We start from the raw sequence: 26,626 nt of genomic DNA, 5'->3' as shown, positions 1-26,626 counted from the left end.
TTAGTCTCTCTTACTCAAATGACTACTATCATCACTCTAAGCTCTAAACAAGCCTTCTAACTCAAGTCTTCATCGAAGCCTGGTGGCTCTGTGTTGTATAGGTTTTCTACACCATACTTGTAATTGTCCTTTGATAATCTGGCTAATATTGCCATTGCTAAAGGAGTAGGTAAATCATTTCAAGATACCTTGATGTGGTTTTCAGGCCAGACTGGAAACTGGTTGTTGTTGCTTTATAATGCAGATAATCCATCATTCAACTTGCATGCATACTTTCCTAAGTGTGACCATGGGAATATTCTTGTGACATCCAAAAATCAGGCATGCAGAATGCTTGGTCAAGAAATTGACTCACTTAAAAACAGGACATGTCCCACTTTGCTGGACCTAGCAAACTTAAATATGGGACATAGTGTAGATAGGGCTAAATTGCATCTGTGTCTGAGCCACTTTCTTGAGTCTAATCACTTAAATGCCTTTGTTTTCTTCTGAATTACTTAAATCTGGGTTAGTGTGCAGACATATGTCCAGGAGAGCCATCAAACACTCTTTTTTTCCTTGCCCAACAAACTTGTGTCCTATTGCACCAACTCCCAGCAAACTAAAACATGGGACACACTGTATTTGGTAATAGTGTTTCCATGTCACCATGCAAACTTGTGGTCATAAAACTACAGTAGTTAACTAAAACCTTGACTAATACAGTTTTAGGAACTTGGGTACTTTGCCCTTGCTATTGTTCAGGCAAGTCATACATATGTGCTGTTTCAATTACATTTGGCAAATATGTGGAGATGTTAAAAAATCAATGAAATAGGCTGTTGCAAGCAAAACACATGCAGCAAAAAGATGATTATGTTTTTACAGTATACACCACATGGCACATTAGCTATAACATGCTCAAACCAGCCTCAGCTCAATTTCTTTGTTGTGGACACAACAGGGGCAACATTCTAAACTCCTAACAGCTCCGAAACTTCGGAGGAGGTCGGAGGTAGGCAGAACGGAGCGGAGCGTAGGAGCCAATAAAGCATCCTATCCACTACAAAGTGAATACGCACCTAGTCCCAATGACCAAGAGGTCGAGATGGGGGACTAGGATGTGAACCGCTCAGTATATAAACAACTTCAGCAATCTTCGGATCCTGATCATGCTACTGATAACCATCTGCTGTCACGGAGGTAGTACAGTGCTGCTGTCAAGTGTCTACATGGTCTGCACAAAGTCCGAATGTTGTCAGGAGTAATGCTCGAAGGGAAACATAAGAGGTCCGAGGTAACTCTGGACATGGAGCAAACTCCGAAATCTTTGGAGGATCCGGAGGTGTCCGAAGGCATGTGGAGATGACCGGAGGTGCGCGGACCTGGCTCTAAGTGTGGAAAGGAGAGAGAGAAGGAAAGAGAAAAGAAAGAAAAGAATAGGGGCCTTGGTCATCTTCACGACATTCTTCATGTGTGTGCATTTACACATCATACAGGCATCACTAAATCCATCTTGCAATCAGCATATAGAACAAATCAGACCTTGCTCTACCTGTATGTGTATTTGTCAAAAATGCCTCATGCTAACCCAAACTCAGATGACTAACACATTATTTATCACATTTGTTTTTGACATAGCCTGGATTTGGCCTTATTTATTACATGTAATAAGCAGGCACATGACCAAGCACATGATGGGTCTGAACCATGACATCATATGGCACAAGGATCATGCAATATGGCATGCTTGTATTACCAAGTACCTTGTAACCCTAATATGGCAGGAGCTCTACCTTTGATACATGGTCTGTGCACAGCCACCCTGTAGTATATAAAGACTGTAATTTATGACCCAGAACCTAGGGGAGTTACTGCACATGTGAATGAAAGTGATAATGATCAAGGAAGAGTAACCCTAACCCTAGACAGGGCTTGGGGAATAGATGGCTCATGGAGAGGACTTGAGGCTTAGGTTTATAAATAGAGTTAAGAGAAACTCCCAAAAGAACGCTCTTGGAGTTCTGGGGCATAAATTATAGTCCTTATATACTACAAGGTGGCTGCACACAGACCATGTATCTAAAGGTAAGGCTTCTACCATGTTAGGAATAAAAAGTACTTAGTAATACACACACACCATATTGCGTGATTCTTGCATCATATGATGTCATAGTCCAGACCCATAACATGCTCAGTCATGTGCTTGCTTATGTAATAAATAAGGCCAAGAACTGGCCATGTCAAAAATGAATGTAATACATAATGTGTTGGCCATCTGAGTTAGGGCTAGCATGAGGAGTTTTTGATACTCCTGTTGAGGCATCTATTCAGCTCAATCCCCAGTCAGGGTTAGGGTTAATCTTTCTTGTCCATCTCTCTCTCTTATTTGTGTGTGCAGTGGCTCCCCTATTTAAGGGTTGTTCACAGTATCTAGTCTCATGTGCAATGACAAAAGCTGGGACTCAGCTGCATTCATGCAAATCATTCAAGATTTATTACATTGCTCTCTGATTTATGCCTTTGACAACATATATGACATTCATCCACTTATCCATCAATGGATTTTAGATCAGATCCCTGACAAAGATACAGTCAAGTGAAATGTCATGGTACTACTTGCATTGACAGTACCATCAGGTAAATTTGACTCTAATTATGTTATGACAAGACAATTATTTTTTTCATGTCAACAAGCTGAACAAATATAGTGTTCTAGCTATTGTTGCTGATAAGTGGGCAAGAGTTTATAGAACCATGGGGCTGTGGAAACAAGAAGAAACTTTGAGGGTGAAAGTTCATAGCAGTCACTGCTTAATGTATGGGGGGAAAGACAGCAAGACATTGAAGAGTGCACAGAGTCTTGCATGGGTGTATTACCAGCAAGGCAAACTGAAGGATGCAGAATCACTGCAGAAACATGTACTGGAGTCAAAGATAAGAAGTTTAGGCTCAGAGCACAATGAAACACTAGACATTATGAGAAACTTGGCAAGCACATACAAAGCCCAGGGGAAACACTATGAAGAAGAAAAAGTAGAAACACAGGTTCTATATATAAGCAGGAGAATTTGGGGTTCAGAGCATTCTGATACACTGAAAATCATGAGCAACCTTGCAACCACATACACAGACCGAGGCAAGCTCAGTAAAGCAGAAGAGTGTAAGCCTGACACCTTCTCGGACTTACAACCTGCACCACATCCTCAGTGTTCTCAGACTACAACTTGACTGCCTTGATTGACATTCCTTATTCCAGTCTCCTTCTGGCTTACAACTTGCTTCCATCTCTATTTTTATCATTCTCTCCGCTTCAAAGAAGACTTCATCTTCATTCCAATTTCTTTGAATTTCTCTATTACTCAATTCCACGCCCTTGCTATCCTCTTGCTCATACATATAAGATGTACTCCCTCTTGATAGCTACCTTAGAATCTCTTCCTACCAACTCCTGTACTTCCCTGCATCACATACAAATCCCACACATTGCTCTACTCATTTCCTGTCTGAACCTTAGTGTTCTCCGCCTTAGGTAGGGTTTCAAAGAGCTGGGAAGACAGGTTTTAGAGGCAAAGGAAAGGCTTTTGGGGCCAGAGCATCCTTTTACCTTGTCAAGCATGAGTAATCTATCAATCACATTCACAAAGCAAGGGAAACTTGATGAAGCAGAAGAACTGGGGGTGCAAGTTCTGAAGGCAAGGAAAAATATATTTTGGCCCAGAGTATCCTGATACATTGATGAGCAGAAAAAATCTAACAATCATATACTGCAATCAGGGCAGACTTACAGAAGTAGAAGAATTACTTGTACAAGTGCTAGAGGCAAGAAAATAGGTTTTGGGCTTGGATCACCCTGACAACTTGGAGAGCATGAGAAATTTGGCAGTTGCATGTAGAAAACAGGAAAAGATCAGTGAAGCAGAAGAGCTGGAGATGGAGTATAAACATATAAAGGAGACAAAGGAGCTTAGGATGTAAATTGTATTCAACAGTAGTTACTACGACTTATATCCTTTAGTTGTATTTTACGTGATAGGATTTTATCAACAGTTATCACAACAACAACTTTTATCAGGAAGAAAGGAGATAACCCTTACACTCATGTTCTGAATGTTGGGTCCTTTTTGGCCGCTTCACTTTGTATGTTTTGTTACCTTCATGCTCACCTCATCTCAAAGTCCAGTATGAACACATCAAACGGCTGATTAACCAGCCTAGTGCACATGTCATGAGTAGACTGGCAAGGCTGGCCAGTAACCGACGTGGTAGGCTGCCATACAACCCAACAGATAAAGATAAAGTGCGATCCGTAAGGACAGTCCCTTAGACTCCGGAAGACATGTTACTCTACTCGCCCATAGAAACCACTGAATCTGATAAGCAAGGGCCAAACATCCGTGAGGGACTTGTCCATGATACTATATACGACCACATACTACTCCACAAGTCCGCACATTCACGCAAACCCGGCCCAGCCCTTTTCCCAGCTCGCCCAAAACGCATCCTCGGAGAACTTGCTCACCGCGAGCTGCCGAGCACGCTGGCGCAGCGCGAGGTCTTCAGCCGGCGGCAGCGTGAGCGCCGCGTGCAGTGCGTCTGCGAACGTTGACGGTGTCGTAGCGTGGAAGCCTGTTGTACCACATCGTCAGCAACAAGCCACCACGACAACAACAACAAAAAACTCGGATCGCGAGAAAGACGGAGAGCACACGCACCTGTGGACTTGCCCTCGAACGGAACGACAATATCCAGCAGCGGGCCCGCGGACGCGTGCGCGACGGGGATAGCGCCGGCGGCCATCATCTCGACGACGTTGATCCCAAAGTGCTCGTCGACCATTGTGCTCAGGCCGACGCTCGCGCGAGCGAGGTGCGCGAGCATGGTTGGGTAGGGCGCGTTGAGGACGAACGAGACGGAGTCCTGTGTGCGTGCGTGGGCGCGGTTTCGTCAGTGGTGTGATGGTCACGGGGACGTGATGGGCACGAGATAGGAGAGGCGGGTGGAGAGCGGTGAAGGAAAGAGTAGAGACATGAAGAGGAACGCACATCGATTCCGAGAGATTTCGCGAGCTCGCGGAGTCCTTCGACGCGCGCTGAGTCCCCGGCGTTGCGGCTTCCGCCGAGAAGAACGAGTTTAACAGCGGAAGGCTGGCCTGGGCGGTATTCGGCGTGCTTCTCGAGCAGCTCGGCAAACGCTCGAAGTTGGGCGGCGTGGTCCTTCTCTGGTCTGTTGGCATTCATACGTCAGGGTCGGGATACAGTACGAACGAAGTACGCGAGACGCACCGGAACTGTGCAACGCTCAACACGACCCGCTCCCTCCCCTCCAACGCGTACCTCTCCATCTCGCGCGTGTCACACGGCGGATAGGCGATCTGTGCTTTTGTCACTCGCTCCTTCGGCGGCTGCGCGAGGCACGCTTGGAGCAGAGCCAGCGGAGGGACCACGGTGTGCAAGAGGGAGAGAAGCGGGTCAGAGTGCGAGAGAATGGCGTCAACGTGTGCCTTTGTCCATGTCGAGTTCGCCATGAGGAACGAGGCGGAGCGGAGCGAGAGGGCGTAGTAGTACATCGTCAGGCGATAGTACCTGGCGCATATAGTCAGCACCGATCAACGCATGCGAACATGTCGAGGCAGAAGAGTGAGTGTGAACAGAGAAAAGGCGCACCAGAGCTTGCCGGTGCTCAAGACGGCGCTCCCCGAGATAGCGTCGCTATTGGTGTGCCCCTGCTTGCGCTCGCGGACGCGGGCGAGCATATCCGTGCTGATGGTTGGGTAGTGCACATACGCACCCACGGGACATCCGCCGAGTCTGCGTACAACGTGGAAAGTGAACGCGTAGCCCATCGTGTCTGCATGCGCACCAAACGTTTATTAGCGTCGGTATACGGCATACGGGGCCGAGCATAGTAAAGGGGAGGGAGGGTACGGGGTAGACGGGGAACGAACGCCTACGCACCAATGTACAGGTCAGGAACGAGCTTCGTCATGGCTTCCCAGGCGAGGTACATCGAGCCGAGGCTCTGCCCGAGGAGGGTAAACCGTGGCCACGCGGCGTCTTCAACGTATTTCCGCGAATCGCAGAAGACGAAGTGGAGGGAGGCGGGATCGAGGGTGATGTCGAAGCGGGCCTGGGCGTTAGATAACATCGGTCAGAAACGATTTACGAATATAAAGAATGACGAAACGCGGCGGAGAATGGGGCGAGGTGAAAATGAAGCGGGCAGTGCGCGAGGACATGGGTCCTCGGAGGCATCGCTTTGTGGAGAAGGAGTTTATGGTCGAGGCGACGATGAGCTCACCTCGACCTTGGCTATGATCTCCTCCTTCGATGCGTCGGTGTCACCCGTGTAGACAACGTTGATGATGTTCTTGCGTTGTGCTTGTATGCGCGCGATGGCGGTCCAGAGGACGCGTTCGCCGCCGCCTCCCGCGTTACTGTGTCCAGTAGCTTAGCGTCTTTCAGACCAGACGAACCAGGGAGTAGGCTCAGAGTACGCACCAGTAAGGATGGAAGAACCCTATAAACTTCTTACCCGCCCATTCGCTCTCCGGGACACTAAGCGCGCGAAGGACCGCCTGGCGGTGCTGCTTGTCCTTGGCCTGCAGAGTAGTCCGGTAGGACGCAAATGCTGTATAACTGAGTAGCACAGGAAGCAAGGCAGCTAAAACAAAGGCTGTGAGCATTATGATGGTGGAGGTGGTGTGCTCATCCAGTCCGTGTGGTCGATGTTCTATGCAGAAGGACAAGTGGAAGGTGACTTGACGCGTGCACGCACACAATGTGAACTCCTGACGTGGTCCGCGCTTGTCGGTCGCGTGGCACCCTGCGAATAGGCGCCCGGATGACTAAGAGAGATGGACGTCCATCATTGGATTGTCGGACGATCCCGGCCGCCCAGGAGCCGGAGGGATGGTCGATCGCCGAGTGGGCCGAGCAGGCCAGCTCTCGTTCGTCCAGCGCGCTTTCCACTCGGCCGACAGCTCGCGTACAATTAACTACACTACCTCCCCAGTCCCGCGCGTACGAAACTCAATCCAGTTCCAATAACCCTCGGAACAGGACCATCGTTATAACGTTTGATGCGACCACTCAAGCCTACTGGTGCACATGCCACACTCCTTCCGACCCCCTCCGGAGCCAGGATCCAGTCATCCAATGTTCACTAGTCACTGCCCAGTTGGAGTGTGTGAACGCGGGTCTATGTCGTCGAACAGCTGACTAGGAGTCGTCTCTTGGCTGGGGGCTCTGCTCTGCTCAATCGAGTCTGCCTCGTTTTCATCGGACTAAGCGATTCTGGGGTGCATCTGTCGACCACGGCGTGCTAGGGTGTGCCGTATAGGTTTCCGTCCCTGGCGGTCCTCTGACTTCAGCTTCGGGGTTCGCAAACAGCTGCGTGGCGGTGACCACTCTATTAATCCCCACGAGGAGACCTGGCCTATCTTTGCGCGGATGCTCAACGTGAGTGGACAGCAGAAATAGACCATCCCGAAGCGGTCGCCTTGTTACCTATTCTCGACTGTCTGACTGTCCCTCCCATAGGTAATGCCGGCTGCACAGCATGCCGTTCCCCGCCTCTCATAATATCAATGCAAAGCAGCTTATCGAGATCCTGGTCCAGCGATCCGGGAAGCACTAGCAGAACATGTCACGGCGAGGATGTCGGGTGAATACGGCTCAAGTTGTAGCACCGTATATCTGGATGCATCATCGACATTGGACACACAACCACTCGGTATATAAGAACTCTCTGTGCGTCCGCAGCGTCTTTCCTTTTCTTACTCTTACCGACCCGTCTCGCGTGCCCCCGCCTCAAGGCTTTGAAGCCTGCTTAATCCAAGACCCAAACCAACGTTGCTGCTGTGCTTCACTTGTCTATAAGGCATCTCGTTGACCTTTAAGCTTTGAGCAATGGTCGTCATCATGCCCATCATCACCACATTCTACTCGCGCGGCATCTACGCCGACGAGTCCTCTCCAACCTCAATCCAGAGCGCGACGGCGCCTACTTCTCCCACCATGACGTCGTCTGCGGACGCTGCTGACGCGACTTCTACTGCATGCCACACAACATGCAACGAGATCAGCGAGCGCACCTCCGTCTCGATCAGCGTAGCGCTGAGTACGTTCACTATATTCACCTGTCCTCGGCTATTATGTGGCTAACCAACTAAACGTCTTCTAGTCCTCTTCGTCTTCGTCTTTATCGCCATGCAAGCCGTCTCCCGCTGGAACCACAACAACTCGTCCACCAGCGAGTTCCCCCGGCCCACACCCGCGGGCCATCGCCCGCACATGCTGCAGCGCTGGCGTCACGACCTCCCGCGCGTCTCTGCGCACCTCGTCTCGTTCTTCCCCCGGGTGCACCTCTCCCTCCACCACCATCACCACACAGGCGCGGACGGCCTCGGTCGCGTCCGCTCTAACCCCGAGATAGGGGGTGCCGTGGAGCTCGAAGCAGGGCGCGCACACGTTGGTGTTGATGCTGCAGCCACGAATGCTTCTTCTTCTTCGTCTTCTTCTTCTCTGCCCCCTGCTGCGAGTCCGGGCCGGAGATCCGATCTGGATGTTGAGATAGCGAGCAGGAGCGAGGACGGTGCGGGCGGCTCGTGCACGCTCGGGGGCTCGTCTATCGCCTCGAGCAAGAAGGACGGGGAGGGGGGTGTGGATGTGGTCAAGGAGGAGGTTGAGATGACCGAGGACGTGAGGGCGGGGAACAACGTTCGCTCCGCCGCTACCGCGCCTTTGCCTGGTGAAGACGTGGGTGCATCGCTGGTCCAGGAGCAAGATCAGGCGCCTCCTTTGCATAAGGATACCGACGCCGATGGCGCGAGGCGCGTTTATGATACGAGCGACATTGGCGAGACGACGTGCGCTATGGCGCCCGAGCACGACGCGGGGGTCGACACTATCGGCATGGGCCGCCAGGCGGTGCAATAACACGAACCTATGCAGGTCATGCTCCCCGACGAAGCGCCGTCGAGGGCGGAGGAGGAGATTGTGGAGGCGGAGGCGGGGAAGGAGGTGACGGCGGAGGAACGTACGAAAGACCTATGTCGCGATCAGATATCAGAATTAGAAGTAGAATCAGAATTCAAAACGCGTTCTTATCTCTTGACTGTGCTGTACCGCCGGTGTGATGTTCACTGTGATTTATTGATGGTCCCTGTGTGGTGAACATTCGATCGCTGCAACTCAAGCTCCGAGACGTTCCATCGGACGGAGGGCTGTACTCAGGGGCTATACCCAAATCCGAGAAGCCGGAAGTAAATTGGCTGTTACTTTCGCGCGCCGGCAATGCCGGCCGAAATTAATCCCGAAAACTAACTAGCTGCCTCTCCTCCGTCCCTTCACCTGTTCATCCAGTCAGCTTTCAGGTCACGCTGCACGCAGTCTCTCTACTTGCTCATCTTCTCCCACTATCTTCCTTGCCCCCGTTCTGCGTTCGCCACAAGGGCTAGGAGGCCAGGATGTCATCAGCGCAGAGCACGAAACGCATAATTCTCGATGGTAAGTGCATGCCGTTTCTCCGAGGACCGTTGTACAGCAAGGCTCATGTGAAGCTGTGCGATAGCTGCGCTCTTCTTTGCATCGCAGGTACGTTCGTTCAGAAGACTCATCATTGCCTTCTCGCCTTTCTCTTTCGAACGTCGAGCCCCTTGCTGTGTCCTTCCTGTATTATCGCTGTGCTACTTCTTGGGGCTGACATACGGCGTTTTGGCATTGGTAGGCGGCGGTGTACTACACGATTCGGGTGCGTCTCCTTCCTTCTCGGCGTCGTTGTACGGCGCTCCGTGGCGTGTGCTTATGACGTTCGGGTAGTGGATATGGGACGCATATGTGCATCCGGCGGATAAGGAGGGCGATGTGAAGCGCGCGGAAGTACTCAAGCGGTTGGGTGCGAAGGGGCTGAAGCTCGATGAATACGAGAGTGAGTAGCTTTGTTCTTCCCGAGTGTCGTGGTGTGGTGCGCCATATCATGGTGCTAAGCCAGTAGCGTTTGCTCATGCGAGGTTTGATGAACAGAGGCGATATCGAAGGAGGTGATACATCCCGACAACATCAGCGTGCGGTTTGCAGGTGTGTTCTGTACTCCGAGCTCCCTCGGTGCCCAGTGCTAACGCGACGTCGCCGGCTACCCCAGACATCGGCGGTCTCGACCCCATCGTCAACTCCCTCCGCGAATCCATCATCTACCCGCTCCTGTACCCCAACCTCTTCTCATCCACCTCGTCCCTCCTCGGCGCGCCCAAAGGCGTGCTCCTGTACGGCCCGCCCGGGTGCGGCAAAACGATGCTCGCGCGCGCACTCGCCAAGGAGAGCGGCGCGGCGTTCATCAACGTGCCCGCGTCCGCGCTCGCGAACAAGTGGTTCGGGGAGAGCAACAAGCTCGTGGCGGGGCTGTTTAGTTTGGCGCGCAAGATGCAGCCGTGTATTATTTTTATTGATGAGATTGATAGTTTTTTGAGGGAGAGGAGTCGGGAGGACCATGAGGTGACGGGGATGATGAAGGCGGAGTTTATGACGTGCGTTTCTTTCTTTCCTCCTTGGCTTTCTTGTTTCGCCTCTTTGCTGTTGTGGCCGCTATGGTCTTTTTGTGGTTTACCCTGCTGGATGTTTGGTTTGGTGCTTACTTGGAAATGAACGCAGGTCGTGGGATGGCCTTCTCTCAGGCCCAGATCGCATTCTCGTCCTGGGCGCGACGAACCGCCCGACAGACATCGACCCCGCTATTCTTAGGCGAATGCCTAAGCGCTTCGCTGTCGGCCTGCCCGACACCGATCAGCGATTCAAGATCCTCTCTCTCGTGCGTACTCTTCTTATCTCGCCTCTTGCCCTTCCCCTGTCGCTTCTCAAGTTCAGATGCTGACACCAACGAATACACAGATGCTCAAAGACACGAAAGTCGACCCCGACTTCCCGCTCCGCCTGCTCGCGCAGCAGACCGTCGGCCACTCGGGCTCAGACCTCCGCGAGCTCTGCCGGAGCGCGGCGATGGTGCCTGTGAGAGAGTGCATGCGCCGGCTGGGGGACGATGTCGAGGAGATGGCGAAGGCGCAGTCCGAGGTGAGTCTTCAATCCCTCCTTCATCCTCTGCTGGCTCTTCTTCTTAACTCGGTTGGACGCTGACCGACTTCGCTCGTGTGATGATTAGGGCTTCGACATCCGCCCGCTCTCGCTGGACGACTTCTACAACGCCGAGGGGTCCACGCTCGCTCCTCCGGACCCGGACGACGACGTGATCCCCGTCCGGCATATCAGCGAGGTGCTCGCTGCTGAGCGGCGGCCTGTGCTGGAGCCTGTTGATCCGGAGTAGAGGGATTCTCGCTCTGGCGCCTTTTTTGCAGGACTGCTGCTTGTCCTTTTTTTTGCTTTTGACTTACTTAGATTTCTGGGTGATGGTGCTAGTATCCGTATATTTGATATAATGATGGTTCAAGGACCATGATGACGCAGAGTCTGCCGTGGTGTTTGTAGGCTGCAGAATGTGGTGTTACGAATCTTGCGATTACGCGTGGTTGGTTTGACTGACGAAGAAGGCTTTTCCCACGACTCGATACTTTCCCTTTTGCAATGACCGCGAATGTTTTGCCCGCCTCCAACCGATTGTCTGTTTTACAAGCGTACTGGATCTCCTTCAGCTTGCGAGCGAGTACGATAAGACTGCCTTCTTCAGCTCCATCTATCTGAGAAGCATCGGATCCTCGAAGCTTCGCACGCATACATCGACCAAATCGCTGCACTTCTCGTCCGTCATAGATCCCAGAAAAGATCCGCTGCGCTATGGCTTCGACAAAACTCATCGTCGGCCTCGCTGACGCGGAAGACTGGGCGTCCCGCGCGGTTCGGCGCGTGACGGTGCACGCGGACTATCTCAAGGCGACGAAGCAGGCGTCGGGGGACGTGGTTGCGCTGGCGCGGGCAGGAGGGGTTGCTGAGGATGCGGTGAGCGATTGCACTCTTCAGTTGGGAGATTGGATGGACTAGACTAGAATGTTATGGTGAACTTTTATAGGCATTTGCTATTGGAGTGCTGTGGCCTTCGTTAGATATTCCACCGAACTGTACGCGTTTTACATCCTTGTTGCACCTCTGCCTGGCTACAATCTGACGCGTACACCTTCGCAGCTGTGAAAGTTTCTCCGTCTATTCTCGCTACCGCCCGTCTTTCCGAGAACGCTGAGGTGCGCGTGTATGCGCTGTCTGGGACGCTCAAGACCGCGGCTGGCGTACCCTCGCTGCGGCACGCGCAAGACGCGGGTACGATCCGGTTCAGGGAGATCTCGGATCCTGCCACGATCGCGTCGACGTCTGCGCGCGACGCAAAGGACGGGAAGCGGAGGGGCTGGTTGGCGCTGTTGGTGCGGGAGCACGCTGGTGAGATCTTGCGTCGTTGTATACGTGTTTCGTTTTGCGGCTGGCTGATGTGGGTGTGTGTGCTCAGTGAATCTGAAGTATATTCTTCCGACGCAGATTGTCGAGCTGCGGTACGAGGGGCAGCTGCGGCGCTTCGAGGTCGAGAGTATCACGCCGATGCAAGTCTCTGCCGCTAGCTCCGCGAACGATCTCGCGCAGAGTGTGCAGGCGCTCTCGATCAAGACACCCGCGCCGCAGATATGGACGGTGGGATGGGACGTGGCGGTGCATATCGTCGACGCTGATGCGGATGCCTCTGGCGAGCTGGCACACAAGGTGAGTTTATCCTTCTCTGTTTTTACTGTCGAAGGCGCATATGCCCATCCAACCCTGTCGCTGTGCAGCCAGAGGTCGAAGCGCTCCAAGCCCAATCGAGCGAAGCCGCATACGCCAAGGTCGGCGGACTCGATACCACGATCGCGCAGATCCGGGACCTGCTCGAGATACCGCTCACGCGGCCGGATCTGTTTGCTCATTTCGGTGCGCCGCTCCCTGACTTCACACATCATACGCGCGCGTTTTCGACCCGTGTCTGGGCTGACCCTCATCCAGGCCTCAAGCCCCCGCGCGGCATTCTGCTACACGGTCCCCCAGGGACCGGAAAAACGCACCTCGCGCGCGCGATAGCGGCGTCGACGCGCTCCTCCGTGCTCGTCGTGAACGGGCCGGAGCTCTCGTCCGCGTACCACGGCGAGACGGAGGCGAAGCTGCGGGACGTGTTTAGGGAGGCAAGGGAGAAGAGCCCGTGTATTGTTGTGCTGGACGAGCTGGATGCGCTTGTGCCGAGGCGGGAGGACGCGGGCGGGGGCGAGGTGGAGAAGAGGGTTGTTGCTACGCTGTTGACTGTTTTGGATGGGATGGATGGGGATGGTGGGAGTGGGAGGGGGAAAGGTGGACAGGGTGGGGGAGGAGGGGCGAAGGTCGTGGTGATCGGGACGACGAACCGCCCGAACGCGATCGATCCGGCGTTGAGAAGACCTGGGAGGTTCGATCGCGAGTTCGAGATAGGTGCGACCTCACTTTCATCCACCGGCTGGCTCTCTGACGATGCACGTACGTTCCAGGCGTCCCAGACGCAGCCGCGCGCCTCTCCATCCTCCAGGTACTCCTCTCCAACACCCCACACACCCTCTCCCCCTCCGACCTACACACCATCGCGTCCCGCGCACACGGATACGTCGGCGCCGATCTGAGCGCCGTCGTCCGCGAAGCAGGCACACTCGCCATCAAGCGGTGGACGCATTCCCCCTCCCCCACCGCCCGCGCAGACCCACTCACGCTCACACTCACCGCCGCCGACCTCCTCACCGCGCTCCCCACCGTGCGCCCCTCCGCGCTGCGCTCCGTGTTCGTCGAGAGCGCACCTGTGCGTTATAGCGACGTCGGCGGACAGGCGCCCGTGATCGCGCGGCTGCGCGAGGCGGTCGAGTGGCCGCTGTTGCATCCGGAGGCGTTCGCGCGGCTCGGTGTGCGGCCGCCGAGGGGGCTGCTGTTGTATGGCCCGCCGGGGTGCAGTAAGACGGTGCTGGCGCGGGCGTGTGCGACGGAGAGCGGGGTGAATTTTGTGGCTGTCAAGGGGCCTGAGGTGCGCTTTTGCGGTTTACCTATTTTTGTGATTGGATGGGTCGCTGAGAGGACGGTGGTGTTGTATTTTAGTTGTTGAACAAGTTCGTGGGCGAGTCGGAGAGGGCGGTGCGGGAGATATTTAGGAAGGCGAGGGCGCTTGCGCCGTGTATTATTTTCTTTGTGCGTTCCCTGCTTTTGCTTCCCTTTCTTATTCTCACTCTTGCTTCTCTATTCAATACAGGACGAGATAGATGCGCTCGGCACCTCGCGCACGTCTGGCGGCGGCGGCGGCGGCGGCGCGGCGCACGAAGGCGTGCTCACGAGCCTGCTGAACGAGATGGACGGCGTGCAGGAGCTCGTGGGCGTGACGATTATCGCAGCGACGAATCGGCCGGACGTCATCGTGCGTTCCCCTTCTTGGTCCCCGTTTCGTGCGTTGAGCGTTTACAATTGCGGTAGGACTCGGCGCTGATGCGCCCCGGGCGGCTGGACCGCATTTTGTACGTCGGGCCGCCGGATTTGGCTGGGCGGGAGGAGATTTTGCGGATCCGGACGGGCGGGATGAGTGTGCAGCCGGGGTTGGACGTTGCGGAGATTGCGAAGATGGTGCGTCCCTCTGTCTGTAAACGTTTTGCTGAGCGGGTTCGGATAGGTGGTGGTAGACGGAGGGGTGTAGTGGTGCGGAGATTTCGGCGCTGTGCCAGGAGGCGGCGTTGATTACGATGAAGGAGGACATTGATGCGGAATATGTACGTGCGCACACTGAGTTGCTTTCGGCAGAGATGTTGACGGTGTGCGTGTGTGTTTAGGTGTCGCAAGATGCGTTCTTTACCGCCGCGCGTGCTATCAACAGGCAGATAACACCAGATGTGATACGAAAGTTCGAGCAGTGGCGAGAGCGCAACGGTCTGAAAGACATGCTTAAGACGTAGCTATGAGATTGAGAGTACGAAAGATGGATTCATTCGACTGTTCATCTGCTGATAACGTCCATAGATATCGATACAAGAACGGGTTATATTACTGTACAAGAACGGTCATGCAGTCTTGAGTCGTGTGAGGCAAGGTAACGAATTAACGCGTGGGTACGAGTCTGTGTCGCGGTGTACAGTAAGGTGAGAGAGAATGGTTGGATGCGCTTTGCGATTAGTACGCCGGCGGGGCAGCAGGGGCAGGAGCAGGAGCAGGGGCAGCGGTAGCGCCGTACGCAGCGGGTGCCTGGCCTTGGACAGCCATGGGCTGTCCGTATGGGCCGAACTTGCCTGAGCCCTGATCTGTAAAGTTAACGCACGGGGTGAGCTCCTCTGGATATCGAAGGAGAGAGCAAGGCGAGAGAACGTACACATGTAGCCGCCGCGGCCGTATTGCTCCTCGGCTTTCATGCGCTTGTAGATGAGCCAGAAGGCGTGCTGCGGATAATCCGGTGCGTGAGCGGGCCGTGCGTGTGGGGGAGCGGAAAAGGGAGACGTACGATGTGGCCTGGGATGTAGCCGAGACAGGTGAGGAGGATGTTGAGGCAGAGCTCGCAGCCGCAGCCGGCGATGAATGCGGCGGCGGCGGGAGGGAAGAAGATGGCGACCTGTTAGAACAGCCATGATGTGGTTAGCTTCCTCGCCAATCGTGAAAACATGACAAGGAACGCACGATGATGAGAAGAATGTCGGAGCCTCGCATGTTGAGCTATAGATGGATGTGTTATCAGACGAAAGGGAAATTCCTGATAGAAAGCGTCAACCAGAGGCTTTCTTATATGTTATCAGACAAACTAGGCACCACTGCCCCGTGGACACTGACGACGTCCTTGAGCTCCGCCTTACCACCTCTGACGTCATTTTCCTTGGCGGCGACTTTCCGACGCAGCCAATCAGCACCGCGGATTATATTCTGAACGACGCTGCAGTGTCGTCTACGTTCCTATTCGCTCCAAATCTGCGTTAGACCGCTCCATGCGTTCTTTATTTTCTCGCCGGAACCAATGTTTAGAAGCCTTCGTGCGATCACGGAAGGTCTTAGATCATTTCTGGCAACGTATAAACAAACCGGGACGTGCATCCCGTATATCATGCACGAGCGATACATCAGTTGTCTAAGGACGCGATTATTCTACAGCGGCAAGAACGTACAGTAAAAGTTAACATGTAAACATGACCGACGCACATTGACCAGAACGCACGGTCCATCTACCGACACACCATCATGCAAACTGAGCACCCTCGCGGAACACACCCTCCAACCGCTCTCGCACTGCATCTCCGAGCATCTCCCCGATGAGCCTAATCCTCTGCACCTTTATCACCTCGTCCAGCGAGAAACACGCCGGCGGAGGGACAAACCCGCCCTCTCGCACCTGGCGATAGCACAGGACCTCGCGCACAGTCGCGTTATCGCACTGCTCGACAACCGCACGGAGCAGCTTCGCACTCGCGCTCTTCTGCTGCGGCTGCGGCTGAGGCTCCGCGCCAGAACGCATATCCGGCCAAACGTTCCCAGCGACATGGTGCACCGCAACAAGCCTCACAAACCCCTGCAGCGGCCTCCCGCCCGCGAGCGTCTGCAGATACGCATGCACGACCGTCTGCTCGCTCTCCAGCGGCCAGAGCCACTCGCGCGGATCGCCGAGCACGTCCGCGACGGGCGTGCGCAGCGTGCGGAGCACGTGCGCGTAGTCCGCGTACAGCAGCTTGCGGTAGTCGTGCGCGTAGCGCGATGCGGTGGTGGGCGGGAGGAGGAGCGCAGAGAACGTGGGGTGCGCGAACGAGATGGCGTCGTACAGCGCGAGAAAGTCCGTGTAGAACTGGAAGAAGGGTGTGCCGGCGCCCAGGAAGCGGCGGGAGACGTCCTCGAGGCTCCCCGTGTCGCGCCGCGCGTCCGCGTCGTAGGGCGGGAACAGCGCGTTCGGCGCGGCGCCGAATCTGAATGGCGCTAATACCGCGCGCATGAGCGAGTCCACGGTCTTGTCCCTGAACACCTCGTCTCCCCCGCCCGCACTGCCCTCGCCACCGCCGATCTCACCGGGCTGTCCGTGCTCGAGCATGAACACCTTCATACACCCAAACACCGCCTCCTCCCTGCTCATCGCAAACTCCGCGCCCAAGCCGTGCCTCACGAGCGCCTCTCTCGCCGCGAGCACAAGCATAAAAGACGCGCGCACGACGGACGTCTCGCTCCCGTCCCAATTCTCTGGGAAGCTCCGCGAGCCAAACACCGGCGACGTGCCGCTGCGCAGCAGATGGTCGATCGGCGACAGCGCCCAGTCGCGCGCGAGGGGGAGGCCAGCAGGGATCCCGCCCGGTCCTTGTCCTTGTCCTTGTCCTTGGCCGTGGTACTGCGCCGAGGGGTAGGCAGCCGGAAGACGCAGCGTCGTGCACCGCCTGATCGACTCGGGAGTCGGATGCGCAGGCGCAATGTACACCCTCTCTTCTTCCTCCACCACCACCCCTTCCTCTCCATCTTGCCTCGCGAACGCAACAGGGCGAACGGTGTGCATCAAAAACGGCATGATCACATCCACCTCCGACGCACCCGCCGCTTTACCAGATTCCTCCGCACCCGCACCCGCCCCCGCTTCCGTTCCCGCTGGAACAGGCACACCAAGCGCCCCCAAAACCCGCACCGTCATCATCCCGCCCACCCTCTGCACGATCCACACCGCAAACGCCTCGTCGCCCGGCGCGAGGCGGCCGAGCACCGCGAGCGCCTGCGCGAGCCACAGGTCGGGCGGGGTGCCCGGGACGAGGCGCGAGAGCTGCACAAAGTGCGCGAGGAGCGTCGGGAGCGCGCGGGTGTGTGCGCGGGGGGCGGGTGATAAGCGTCCTTTTCGTAGGGTTGGGTTTGGGTTTGGGGTGGGCGGGGCGGTGTCGCTGGTGCCTGGGGTAGTTGAAGGTCGCGAAGGTGGAGCGAGCGCGTCCCAGAGGGGGTGCGTGACGAGCGCGCCGCACAGCGCGGAGATGTCCTCGAACGGGAGCACGAACGGCGGGCGCGTGAGTGTGGCGGGCTGCACGCCCGTCGGTGTGCACGCGAGGAAAAGTCGGATGGCTGCGCCTAGAACCGCCGCTTTTTGACCCAGCTTGACGAGCAGACCCTCGAGGGCCGCTTGATCTGCCCCCGTCTCAGAGATCGCCTGTAGACTCTCCCTCGTATCCTCCACCGCCCTTCTAACCACACCTCCACCATCCGACGCGGGCCCATCGAACAACGGCCTCAACGCCTCAATCGCCTGCGCTCGCTCCGCCTCGCCGCCCTTGACCCCATTGACGCGCGCCCCCTCGAGCCACGCGCTCGCCGCGTTCCACGCAGCTGCACACGCCACCTCCACATCTTCGCGCAATCTTGAGCCTTCAGCGCCAGAATCCGAAGCGACGACATCCGAGGGCGAGGCGAGACGACACAACGACGCAGCAACCGCACACATCTCCCCGCCCCACCCCCACCCCGCCACCTGGCTCCACAGAATCTCATGCGGCGGACTCGTCATATGCGGATCGATCGCGCCCACCGTCCACGCCTCGACGAGCCTCGCCCACGCCGTCGCCAGCGCGATCACACCATACGAATCCCGCGCCGACGGGGCGCCCGAAGCCGGGATCGAGGCGACAGAGTCAAGAGAGCCGAGAGAGGCGAGGGAGGCAAGAACGCGCGCAGCGAGCGCAGAAAAGTACGCCTGCGCGGTCGTAGCGACGCTCGCGTGCATCCCGTACGCCGCAAGCGCGGTGTACACCCCCAGCGTGCCCACGAGCAGCAGCTCTGTGCCCCGGCCCCGATCGCCCGTCAGCGGATCGTCCCCGCCCCCGTCCCCGGCCCCGGCCGAGCGTTCGAGCGGTACGGCGGACACGACGAAGCGCAGCAGCCCGTCCGCGCCCTCTGCGATCGCCCTCGCGTTGCCCCTACTCGCCTGTACGAGCGCCTCGAGCAGAGCCAGCGCCGCTGGATCGGCGCCTGGGCTTGTGGCGCTGTCGGAAGAGGTGGAGATGGGTGTGAGGAGGAACAGCCCGACGACGGCGTTGACCAGCCCAGGCGTGCTGACGATCGCTTCTGCGAGCTGTGTGCTCTCGCGCGCGAGGAACAGCAGCACGTCGAGCAGCTGAGACGCAGACTCGGGCGGGATGCTCCCGCGCGGGCGCGATAGGAGCGTCGCGAGCTGGGCGAGGAACTCGGCGGGCTGGATGGTTTTGAGGAGAGCGGTGGAGGATGCGTGAGAGATGGGGGCTGAGGTGCCAATACAGCGAGCATCCGCCTTCGTGCCACCAGAACGCTGATTCCAGCCAGGCAAGCACGCCCAGACAACATCGATCGCAGCAATCCCAACCCCCCCGCGCTCGCCCAGCGCTCCAAGACCCGCAGCCAAAACACGGCTCCGCAGCTCGCTCTCCTTCCCAGCGAGCTCCGGCACCCCGTCGTCCCCAGCGCGACTGAGACGCCTGGCGATCCGACTGAGCACGGTCAGCATCGTCGCGCGCTGGCTCGGCACCGTCGATCTTGCCAACAGGAACATGTCGTCGAGCGTGTATCCCGCGCGTCCTTGCGCGTCGGCGTGGTGGTGCAGACCCAGATGCGACGGGAGCGTGGACGCCGCGGAGGGCGGGATGATCGCGCCGGTTAGGTCGAAGCGGGGTTCGTCTGCGTTTGGCTTTGCTGGGGATGATGATGACGATGACGCGGGAAGGCCGATGGGGGAAGGGGAGGAGGAAGAGAGCGACGACTGGATCCACGCGAGCGAGGGGTCGTCCGGTGGGAGATGGGGGAAGAACCGGCGGCGGATGTCTTCGGGGGTGCCTTCGTCGGGAGGGTCTTCCAGTGGTGGAGGCGGTGGATCAGAAGGCGAAGGGTTCGAGGGCTCGCTAGAGGATATGGGGGTGGCGTCGACCTTCATGGGCGACGTTTGGCCGTTTTCATCCCCAGCCGCGGATGCTTTGAGAGCGTCTTCGACAGAACGAGGGTCGGGCACAGTGCCCTTGAACGTCCCCAATGATGCGATGCTTTTGTCTGAAGCATCTGGCGGCGGCGGGAGCGCAAGTGCGGCCGTGCGAGCCTTTGGCGACGCTGGCGCGGACTCGTACACATGCACATCGTCGGAAGACAGCTGGGCGAAGCGCAGCCGTCGATTGGGTCTGCTTGGGGTGGAGGGACGTGTGCTGCTCGTCGAGAGGATCGGGGGCGGGGAGACTACAGTAGCATATGTAAATTGAACAGGCGAGATAGCGGACGGAAGGAAACGCACCTTTTTCCGAGAGTTCAACGCTTCTTGAGCGCGGTCGTGTATTGACCAAGGGCACTTCGACGTTCGGGTCGCTCGTATCCGAGCGTACATCGTCTTCATCGCCCATGGCATCCACATTCATCGGGCTGGCAGCTTCCGCCCTGCCTCCCGTCGCACCCGAACCCTCCTCCTTCGCTCTTCTCTCCCTGGCCTCCCGTACCCTCTTCAACAGGTCACTTATCCCGGGTCCGAACCTCTCCACAACATCCTCCTTCTCCTGTTTCCTCTCCGCGTCTGACATGGCAGCGACACGATGCGCATTTTCTTCCTCTACCCGACGGAGCATCTCTGCATCACCAGAAGCCTCATCCCGAACGCGGCTCGGCCCTGGCTGGAGTATATGCGTTGGCTGTGTCGACGACGACGGTGCAGACGAGGTAGAGGCGACCGAAGCAGAAGGCACGACAGCAGGAACGTCTTGCGGCCTCGTCGAGCCACCAGCGGCATCAGCAGCGGCAGCGGCGTTTCGGGCCTCGCGGGCCCGAGCGAACGCGCTTTTCGACCGGTGTGTGGCGGCTGGGAAACCGTTCGGGGTGGGTGACGGAGCGGGCGACTTTGGTTGTGTTTTGGAGGATTGGGCGTTGCGCTCGAGGACTGAGCCGATGAGTGGGCGTGCCATTGTCGTCGCCTATGCCGCCAGTGGTGGTTTTAGAGCCGTCGTGGATGGTGTGAGGAAGACGAGGGGGCGGTGGTTGGAGGGCAAGAAACGGAGAGGATATTGGGTCAGGGGTCGCGGAAGGTGCTAGAAGGTCGCGAGACGCGTGCACCGAGATAAGATTACGCGCGTCCACCTCTTTCCTTACAACGATCATGTCCCTCGCTAGCCAGGCAAAGGATGTGGCGTTTGAAAGTACTGCAGACATCACCACTCTCGCCTTGTCCTTCTGCTATAACACTGAACACGCGGACGGGATGGGCACACCATCCTGCTCACAACTTTTGTCATTGTCGCCTTGCTTCCTGGTTTATTGTGAAGGAACGACTATCTCATGTCTCCATATATGAGCAGGTACAAATCAAGAGATGCTTATTTCTAAACATATTTCTAATTCCTTTTCTCAACAGAGTATTGGTGGATGCCTAGCCCTTAAGAATGCACGCCAAAGCAAGCATGGATTCTCCAAGCATGATTTGATCGCTTTATGCCCGTGCGTGCTCAAACGCCATTCTCAGGTGTAACAACGTCACGAGACAACGCAAGATCCTCATAGAATGTTGCGGCTAGTCTTGACGTTGTTCCGGAACGTGGGCCGTCGTGACGCATTGACAATGCAACTCAATTGACGAGTGCAGGGCAGCGGAATGGCGCGTACTAGGTGCGGTAGTGAAGTTCAGACTGACTGCATCGCAGATCAAGTATCCAGCCGTGAGCAGTAATGTGGACCAGATTCTTCCAAAGTGACATCCTCACACTTGCACTCAGAACAGACTACTGGTGCTTCTTACGAGCAGGAAACGAACATGCAAGCGCTTGGAGACGACGCAAATGACACTCATTTCGGCTCTGGGGTCTGATGGTTCCCCATCTTGCCAATATCCACGACCCTGGTCTCCACCTTGGCAGGACTTCACGTTTGCTATGGGCGTCTGGAACGATCCGGAAAAAAAACAGACGCTTCGGATCTCGCATAACCATTGGGTGGTATGAATAATTCAATGGCTCCACTTGGACTGGTATGCTCATTTTTATACCCGAGAGCTGCTTGTCTTACTTCCACCTCCTGGCCATGGCACCTCAGACCCAGTCTCCCACAGACACCTTTGTCGGTACTTCAAGAGACTCCTCGCCCGATACGAGGACAGAAAAAGAGCCATACGTCGTCCGATCGAGGGACTTTGGCTTCATTCCCATTCCAAAAAGACTGCAATACCACCCCAACAAGCCGTTCAAATTTGGTCTCGTCATCAATATTTTGTTTGGTGTAGCAAGCACATTCAGTGAGCATTCAAATGCTTCGGTGTACCGGATGTCTTCCTGACTGAATCGTTGTAGCTGTTGCAAATCTATACTACTGTCAGCCTTTACTGAGTATGTCTCGAAGTCACTCACTTGTTGTTCGGCTTCTGAACGTTCTTCTTCAGTTCAATTGTCTGAATCCTTCCATGTCACGTACGAAGAAGTGTCTTTGTGAGTGAACGTCCGGCGGCACGATCTTTTGACTCGTACTAACCTCGTTTAGAATACCGACGCTCATCCAGGCAGGGTACACACAGCTTCTTTTTCATGATTAACGAGCTGACCCGGTCCCTTTGTTCAGATATGCCGTGGGCCTCGTTCTCATCACGCCCCTTGGCGACATCGTCAGACGGCGTCCACTCGTCCTCGCCCTCGTCCTCATCTCGTCCTCCCTCACCATCGGATGCGCAATAACATCCAACCTCCGCCTCTTCGAAGCCCTAGGCTTCCTCATCGGCTTCGTCAGCATCGTCCCGCAGATCCTCATCCCCCTCGCCGCCGACCTCGCGCCCCCCGAACGGCGCGGCTCCGCGCTCGCCATCGTGCTCGCCGGACTCATGCTCGGCATCCTGGTCGCGCGGGTCCTCGCGGGCGTCATCGGGAACTTCACCTCGTGGCGCGTCGTGTACCTCCTCGCCATCGGCGTGCAGTCCGTCGTGCTCGCGGGCGCGTACGCTGTTCTGCCCGACTACCCTGCGAAGAACACGGGCCTCGCGTACTGGCGCATTCTGTGGACGATGGCGACGTACGCGGTGACGGAGCCGGTGCTGATCCAGGCGTCGCTTGTGAATGTTGCGTCGAGCGCGTGTTTTAATGCGTTTTGGGTCACGTTGACGTTTTTGCTGGGTGGTGCACCCTACAGCTATTCCACGTGAGCATTGGCGATTGGGCGACGGCTTAAATTCAAACTGACGCGCTTTCTGATTACGCATGCATGCAGGCTTGTCATCGGGCTCTTTGGCCTCCTCGGGATGCTAGGCGTGGTGGCGACACCGCTATGCGGACGCCTCGTCGACCGCCTCGTGCCCTGGTCGTCCGCGCTCTTGGCCACCGCTGGCATGCTCGTGTTTGCCGCCGTCCAGACCGCTGGTGGCGGGATCAACGTCTCGGCCGTCATCATTGCCACGTTTGGGTTCGATGTATTTCGCCAGCTGCAGCAGGTTTCACTCTCTACGACTGTTATGAAGTGGGTAAATACGATACAACATCCTGGTACATTTATGCTGACTTGATGGTATTAGTATCTCTAGCGAGGCCCGCTCTCGCATGAATGCAGTGAACATCTTCGCGGTGAGTCACATATGTGACAAGACAAGCCTTAAACGCTCACAGACATACACGCAGATATTCATCGGCCAAGTAATGGGCACAGCGGTCGGCACAACCGTGTTCGTCAGCTACGGCTGGCGTGCACTGGGAGTCCTGCTCGTCGGGCTTTGCGGGTTCCAGATTGCGACACTGCTCATTCGCGGACCGCAGTGCGCGCGGTATACGTGGTTCGGGTACGAGGGCGGGCTTAAACCGCGCAAGGACCCAGGTAAGAGCGGATCAGAGGATGAAAAATCGAATGTAGAGGCTAGGCTGGGTGTATAACGCTTTCGTGGTACCGGTGACGACCATGCCGGGTGGATTCCATCTGGCTACGTCTGCGTCTATGTAGAACATTTGTAGGTGGGTCGTCCGTCGTATTGGACATTACCAATGTCACTGGTTTCCGTTTGGACTCTCTGAGCCTACATGCAAGACCCGCCCCCATACTGTAATTCAGTTACTTAGAGCTACTGTACCTATCCTCTATAACAAGACACGACGTCGCGTAAACGCTCCGTCCCCACGCTGTACAGGTGTAGTCACACGTCGTCGAAGTATTTTTTCATGCAGGCCATTTAACTTACCACATGGACAATAATACTGTACATTTGACTTCGACAAATTACATCAAGTTTAATGATCTGAGAGGGAAAGTTAAATGAGATTGCACGAAAGATAGCGTAGTCATACCTGGCCGCGAGAAGCGCTCTCGTAATAGCCGGTTCAAGCTCAACATGAGTGGACCGACTGAGACTGTGCTTGACAGTTATGTTCTCTTGCATGTGGCAAAAAAACTCTGCTGAAGTATCCAACGAACAGTCAATGGCTACGGACTCGAATGGGTCTTCGAAGCTTTTGGTGAAAACGATAGTTCCGGTGGAGCATGAAGCTCCGTCGCGGGTGACGCACACACCAAATACATTAGCAGAAGGCATGAACCAAGTTTGAGTGTGATGGCAATGAGGGCGAAAGTGTTGAGTGGAAAAGTGATAAGATAATGCAGCTAGTCGGTTCGCAAGATCATACCCTCCCATGACATGAAAATGAATGCAATAATCCCCTTGTCTGTTGTATCGCATGTGGTGGGATGCCCTTGCCCGAACGAGAAGTATCTTGAAACCATGCGCAATGACATCTGTCTCAGTGGAGGGGCTCAGCACATACGTACGTATTCAACGTTGCGCATCCCATCTTCAAACGTGGGTAAATATGTGCAAGCAGGAGGGACCCAAGAGCCGTCTTTCCGCGCAAAAATGATGCCCGAGCAGAACGTGAGACAGTGACAATGGTCGCATGTGAGAGCACGACGAAGTTGAATACACTGGGTGGGCCAGGACCCCCACCTAGGCCACATATTGCAGGCAGCCGGCGCCGACAACGTCATGCCAGCGGACGGGCCATTTCAGCGACAACGTCGTGCCAGCGGACGTCCGCGGACGGCACGACAACACCGTGTCCGCGGACGGCCGGCGCGCCGATGACACACAGGATGTCAATGTGTGGGCGGCGCGCCGACGCCGTGTTCAGGAGGACAGCGAACGGTGTGGCGCATCGTGTCCGCGGACGGCGCCAACAACAAAAATACTGTACCATTTCGACCATAGGTTCGCAGTGGCGTGGGAAATCGGAGCTTAAAGTGACTTACCATAACCGTTTGTCCACCCCCTTAGGTTCGGAGGGCCGAACCGGGGTGGACAAGGTTTGTCGGCTAAATCGGATGCTGTTCACCCCTCTCTCGAGGCACCACGCCGGGTTGATGCTGCCATGAATGCGCGAGGTATGTCTCCGTACTTCTTTCATTTTGTGCAGCTTCTTAGTCTTCTTGATGCCCAAATGGAGTCACTGACGTGTTTTCACGCCTTGTAGATCTGCCTCTCCCTGCTTTATCCTCGCCATTTTGTGACAAACCCGGCGAGCTAGCCTAGCGAGCCGATCTGAGTACGACATCCATGTCGTGTTCTACTCGAGGAGACGTCTCACTGGTGAGTGAGCTCGCCGACCTGCTCTCTGCTTCACTCAACCACTTCCAGGCAACGACACCAGCATTCTTCCCACTGTGCCAGGCATGGCGGACGACCCCGACATCAACCTAGAGGAGTTGTATGTTCCTGAGGAGGTCGTTTTCGGTCGGGGAAAGCGTCGCAAGGTTTCTAACACGCAGTATGAGGGGTTTTCGGGCCATTAGAACATTCAGTAGCACATTGTCTTAGCATAATCACTGGAAATTACAGGTTTTTTGTGTTTCTACCATGTGTCCACCCCCTTAGGTTCGCAGGGGGTATCAGGGGTGGACATGTCCACCCCGGAGGTTCGGGTTCGGAGGGGGGGTGGACAGGGGACCGAACCTATGGTCGAAATGGTACAGTAGACTGCAATCAGCATAGTGAAACAGACTAGACAATAGTACAGTTACCCATTCGTATCCGCGGATGCCAACCGCCGAATGGCGTATAATGTAACAATCATCGGCGCATGCACTTAAAGCATTGATCGTGTCAGCGGACGATAAGTGAACGGTATAGTGCTATTCTCCGGCGCATGGAGCATGTAGGCTGTCGTGTGCGCGGACGCGGTGATAATGCGCTCGCCGGTGCCAAGGACACTGGGACCAATGGGATGCAGCACGCTTCAGATGAACAGGGTCATGATCTTCGCCGAACAAGCGTAGGCCGTGTGTATTGTGACAGAACCCAGCTGATGTTACCGCGCTCTGGATTCCTGCACACCAGTTGGGCGCCGGTTGGTGGTGAGTTGCTGATGGCATGGTCCGGCGCACATCATGTGACAGACGCCGATTACACATCATATTATATCCTTGCAGCGGCGCGTGATTGTTAGTGAGTTGGATGGTCACGTGGGTAGCGCCGAGTGCAATTCATCCGTTACCAGGTACATCACATCCACGCGCCGATGGGAGACACACTTATCGCAAATGATGAGCGCCGGTCGTAGATACACCAATTGATGTCCGGCGTCCAACACGTGATTCAAAGCAAACACTGGGATGAATCCCCAAGCTTGCGCCGTCCAGGCATGGGGGCTGCGCCGCCGGCACTCAAACCTTTCAAATTGTTCACGGCGTTCACATCCCATGAATCACGCACCCAGCGCCGAAGGGTTGTGCAGGTGCTTTTGGGATTT

At 55.9% G+C, this 26,626-nt stretch overlaps 7 protein-coding genes across 7 annotated transcripts; 4 read left to right on the top strand and 3 right to left on the bottom strand.

The window, feature by feature from the left end:
- Positions 1–4,435: 4,435 nt before the first annotated feature.
- CONPUDRAFT_56662 (glycosyltransferase family 4 protein) lies at positions 4,436–6,664 on the bottom strand (the record flags this gene model as incomplete). Its single annotated transcript, XM_007770096.1, has 8 exons — positions 4,436–4,608; positions 4,695–4,899; positions 5,025–5,205; positions 5,265–5,564; positions 5,646–5,829; positions 5,937–6,108; positions 6,280–6,415; positions 6,480–6,664. The coding sequence occupies 8 exons, from the start codon at positions 6,662–6,664 to the stop codon at positions 4,436–4,438; spliced, it is 1,536 nt and encodes a 511-aa protein (XP_007768286.1).
- A 1,308-nt stretch (positions 6,665–7,972) lies between these two features.
- On the top strand, positions 7,973–9,050 carry CONPUDRAFT_137434 (uncharacterized protein). The gene is made up of 2 exons (XM_007770672.1): positions 7,973–8,100; positions 8,164–9,050. The coding sequence occupies exons 1-2, from the start codon at positions 7,998–8,000 to the stop codon at positions 8,916–8,918; spliced, it is 858 nt and encodes a 285-aa protein (XP_007768862.1). The 5' UTR covers positions 7,973–7,997; the 3' UTR covers positions 8,919–9,050.
- A 398-nt stretch (positions 9,051–9,448) lies between these two features.
- CONPUDRAFT_165660 (ATPase) lies at positions 9,449–11,453 on the top strand (the record flags this gene model as incomplete). The annotated part of the gene is made up of 9 exons (XM_007770671.1): positions 9,449–9,488; positions 9,553–9,575; positions 9,709–9,732; positions 9,801–9,909; positions 10,005–10,058; positions 10,123–10,504; positions 10,629–10,785; positions 10,866–11,045; positions 11,134–11,453. 9 exons carry the CDS (start codon positions 9,449–9,451, stop codon positions 11,293–11,295), a joined length of 1,131 nt encoding a protein of 376 aa, XP_007768861.1. The 3' UTR covers positions 11,296–11,453.
- A 309-nt stretch (positions 11,454–11,762) lies between these two features.
- Positions 11,763–14,893, top strand: CONPUDRAFT_154084 (AAA-domain-containing protein; the record flags this gene model as incomplete). The annotated part of the gene is made up of 11 exons (XM_007770670.1): positions 11,763–11,924; positions 11,995–12,043; positions 12,108–12,356; positions 12,424–12,671; positions 12,740–13,403; positions 13,460–13,980; positions 14,052–14,141; positions 14,203–14,364; positions 14,421–14,567; positions 14,624–14,710; positions 14,771–14,893. The coding sequence occupies 11 exons, from the start codon at positions 11,763–11,765 to the stop codon at positions 14,891–14,893; spliced, it is 2,502 nt and encodes an 833-aa protein (XP_007768860.1).
- Positions 14,894–15,107: 214 nt separating this feature from the next.
- On the bottom strand, positions 15,108–15,635 carry CONPUDRAFT_154083 (UPF0057-domain-containing protein; the record flags this gene model as incomplete). Its single annotated transcript, XM_007770669.1, has 4 exons — positions 15,108–15,235; positions 15,304–15,370; positions 15,433–15,540; positions 15,606–15,635. The coding sequence occupies 4 exons, from the start codon at positions 15,633–15,635 to the stop codon at positions 15,108–15,110; spliced, it is 333 nt and encodes a 110-aa protein (XP_007768859.1).
- A 416-nt stretch (positions 15,636–16,051) lies between these two features.
- CONPUDRAFT_165657 (uncharacterized protein) lies at positions 16,052–20,870 on the bottom strand. Its single transcript, XM_007770668.1, has 2 exons — positions 20,179–20,870; positions 16,052–20,123 (listed from the first exon to the last, which is right to left on the bottom strand). The coding sequence occupies exons 1-2, from the start codon at positions 20,834–20,836 to the stop codon at positions 16,156–16,158; spliced, it is 4,626 nt and encodes a 1,541-aa protein (XP_007768858.1). The 5' UTR covers positions 20,837–20,870; the 3' UTR covers positions 16,052–16,155.
- Positions 20,871–21,201: 331 nt separating this feature from the next.
- CONPUDRAFT_104961 (uncharacterized protein) lies at positions 21,202–24,045 on the top strand. Its single transcript, XM_007770667.1, has 11 exons — positions 21,202–21,226; positions 21,283–21,365; positions 21,419–21,891; positions 21,957–22,155; positions 22,211–22,246; positions 22,300–22,345; positions 22,398–22,421; positions 22,476–23,045; positions 23,115–23,360; positions 23,416–23,464; positions 23,519–24,045. The coding sequence occupies exons 3-11, from the start codon at positions 21,862–21,864 to the stop codon at positions 23,765–23,767; spliced, it is 1,449 nt and encodes a 482-aa protein (XP_007768857.1). The 5' UTR covers positions 21,202–21,226; positions 21,283–21,365; positions 21,419–21,861; the 3' UTR covers positions 23,768–24,045.
- The last annotated feature ends 2,581 nt before the right edge of the window (positions 24,046–26,626 follow it).

This window comes from Coniophora puteana (assembly GCF_000271625.1).
Source record: "Coniophora puteana RWD-64-598 SS2 unplaced genomic scaffold CONPUscaffold_6, whole genome shotgun sequence".
NCBI lineage: Eukaryota > Fungi > Basidiomycota > Agaricomycetes > Boletales > Coniophoraceae > Coniophora > Coniophora puteana.
This window is presented reverse-complemented; position numbering and strand designations above follow the sequence as displayed.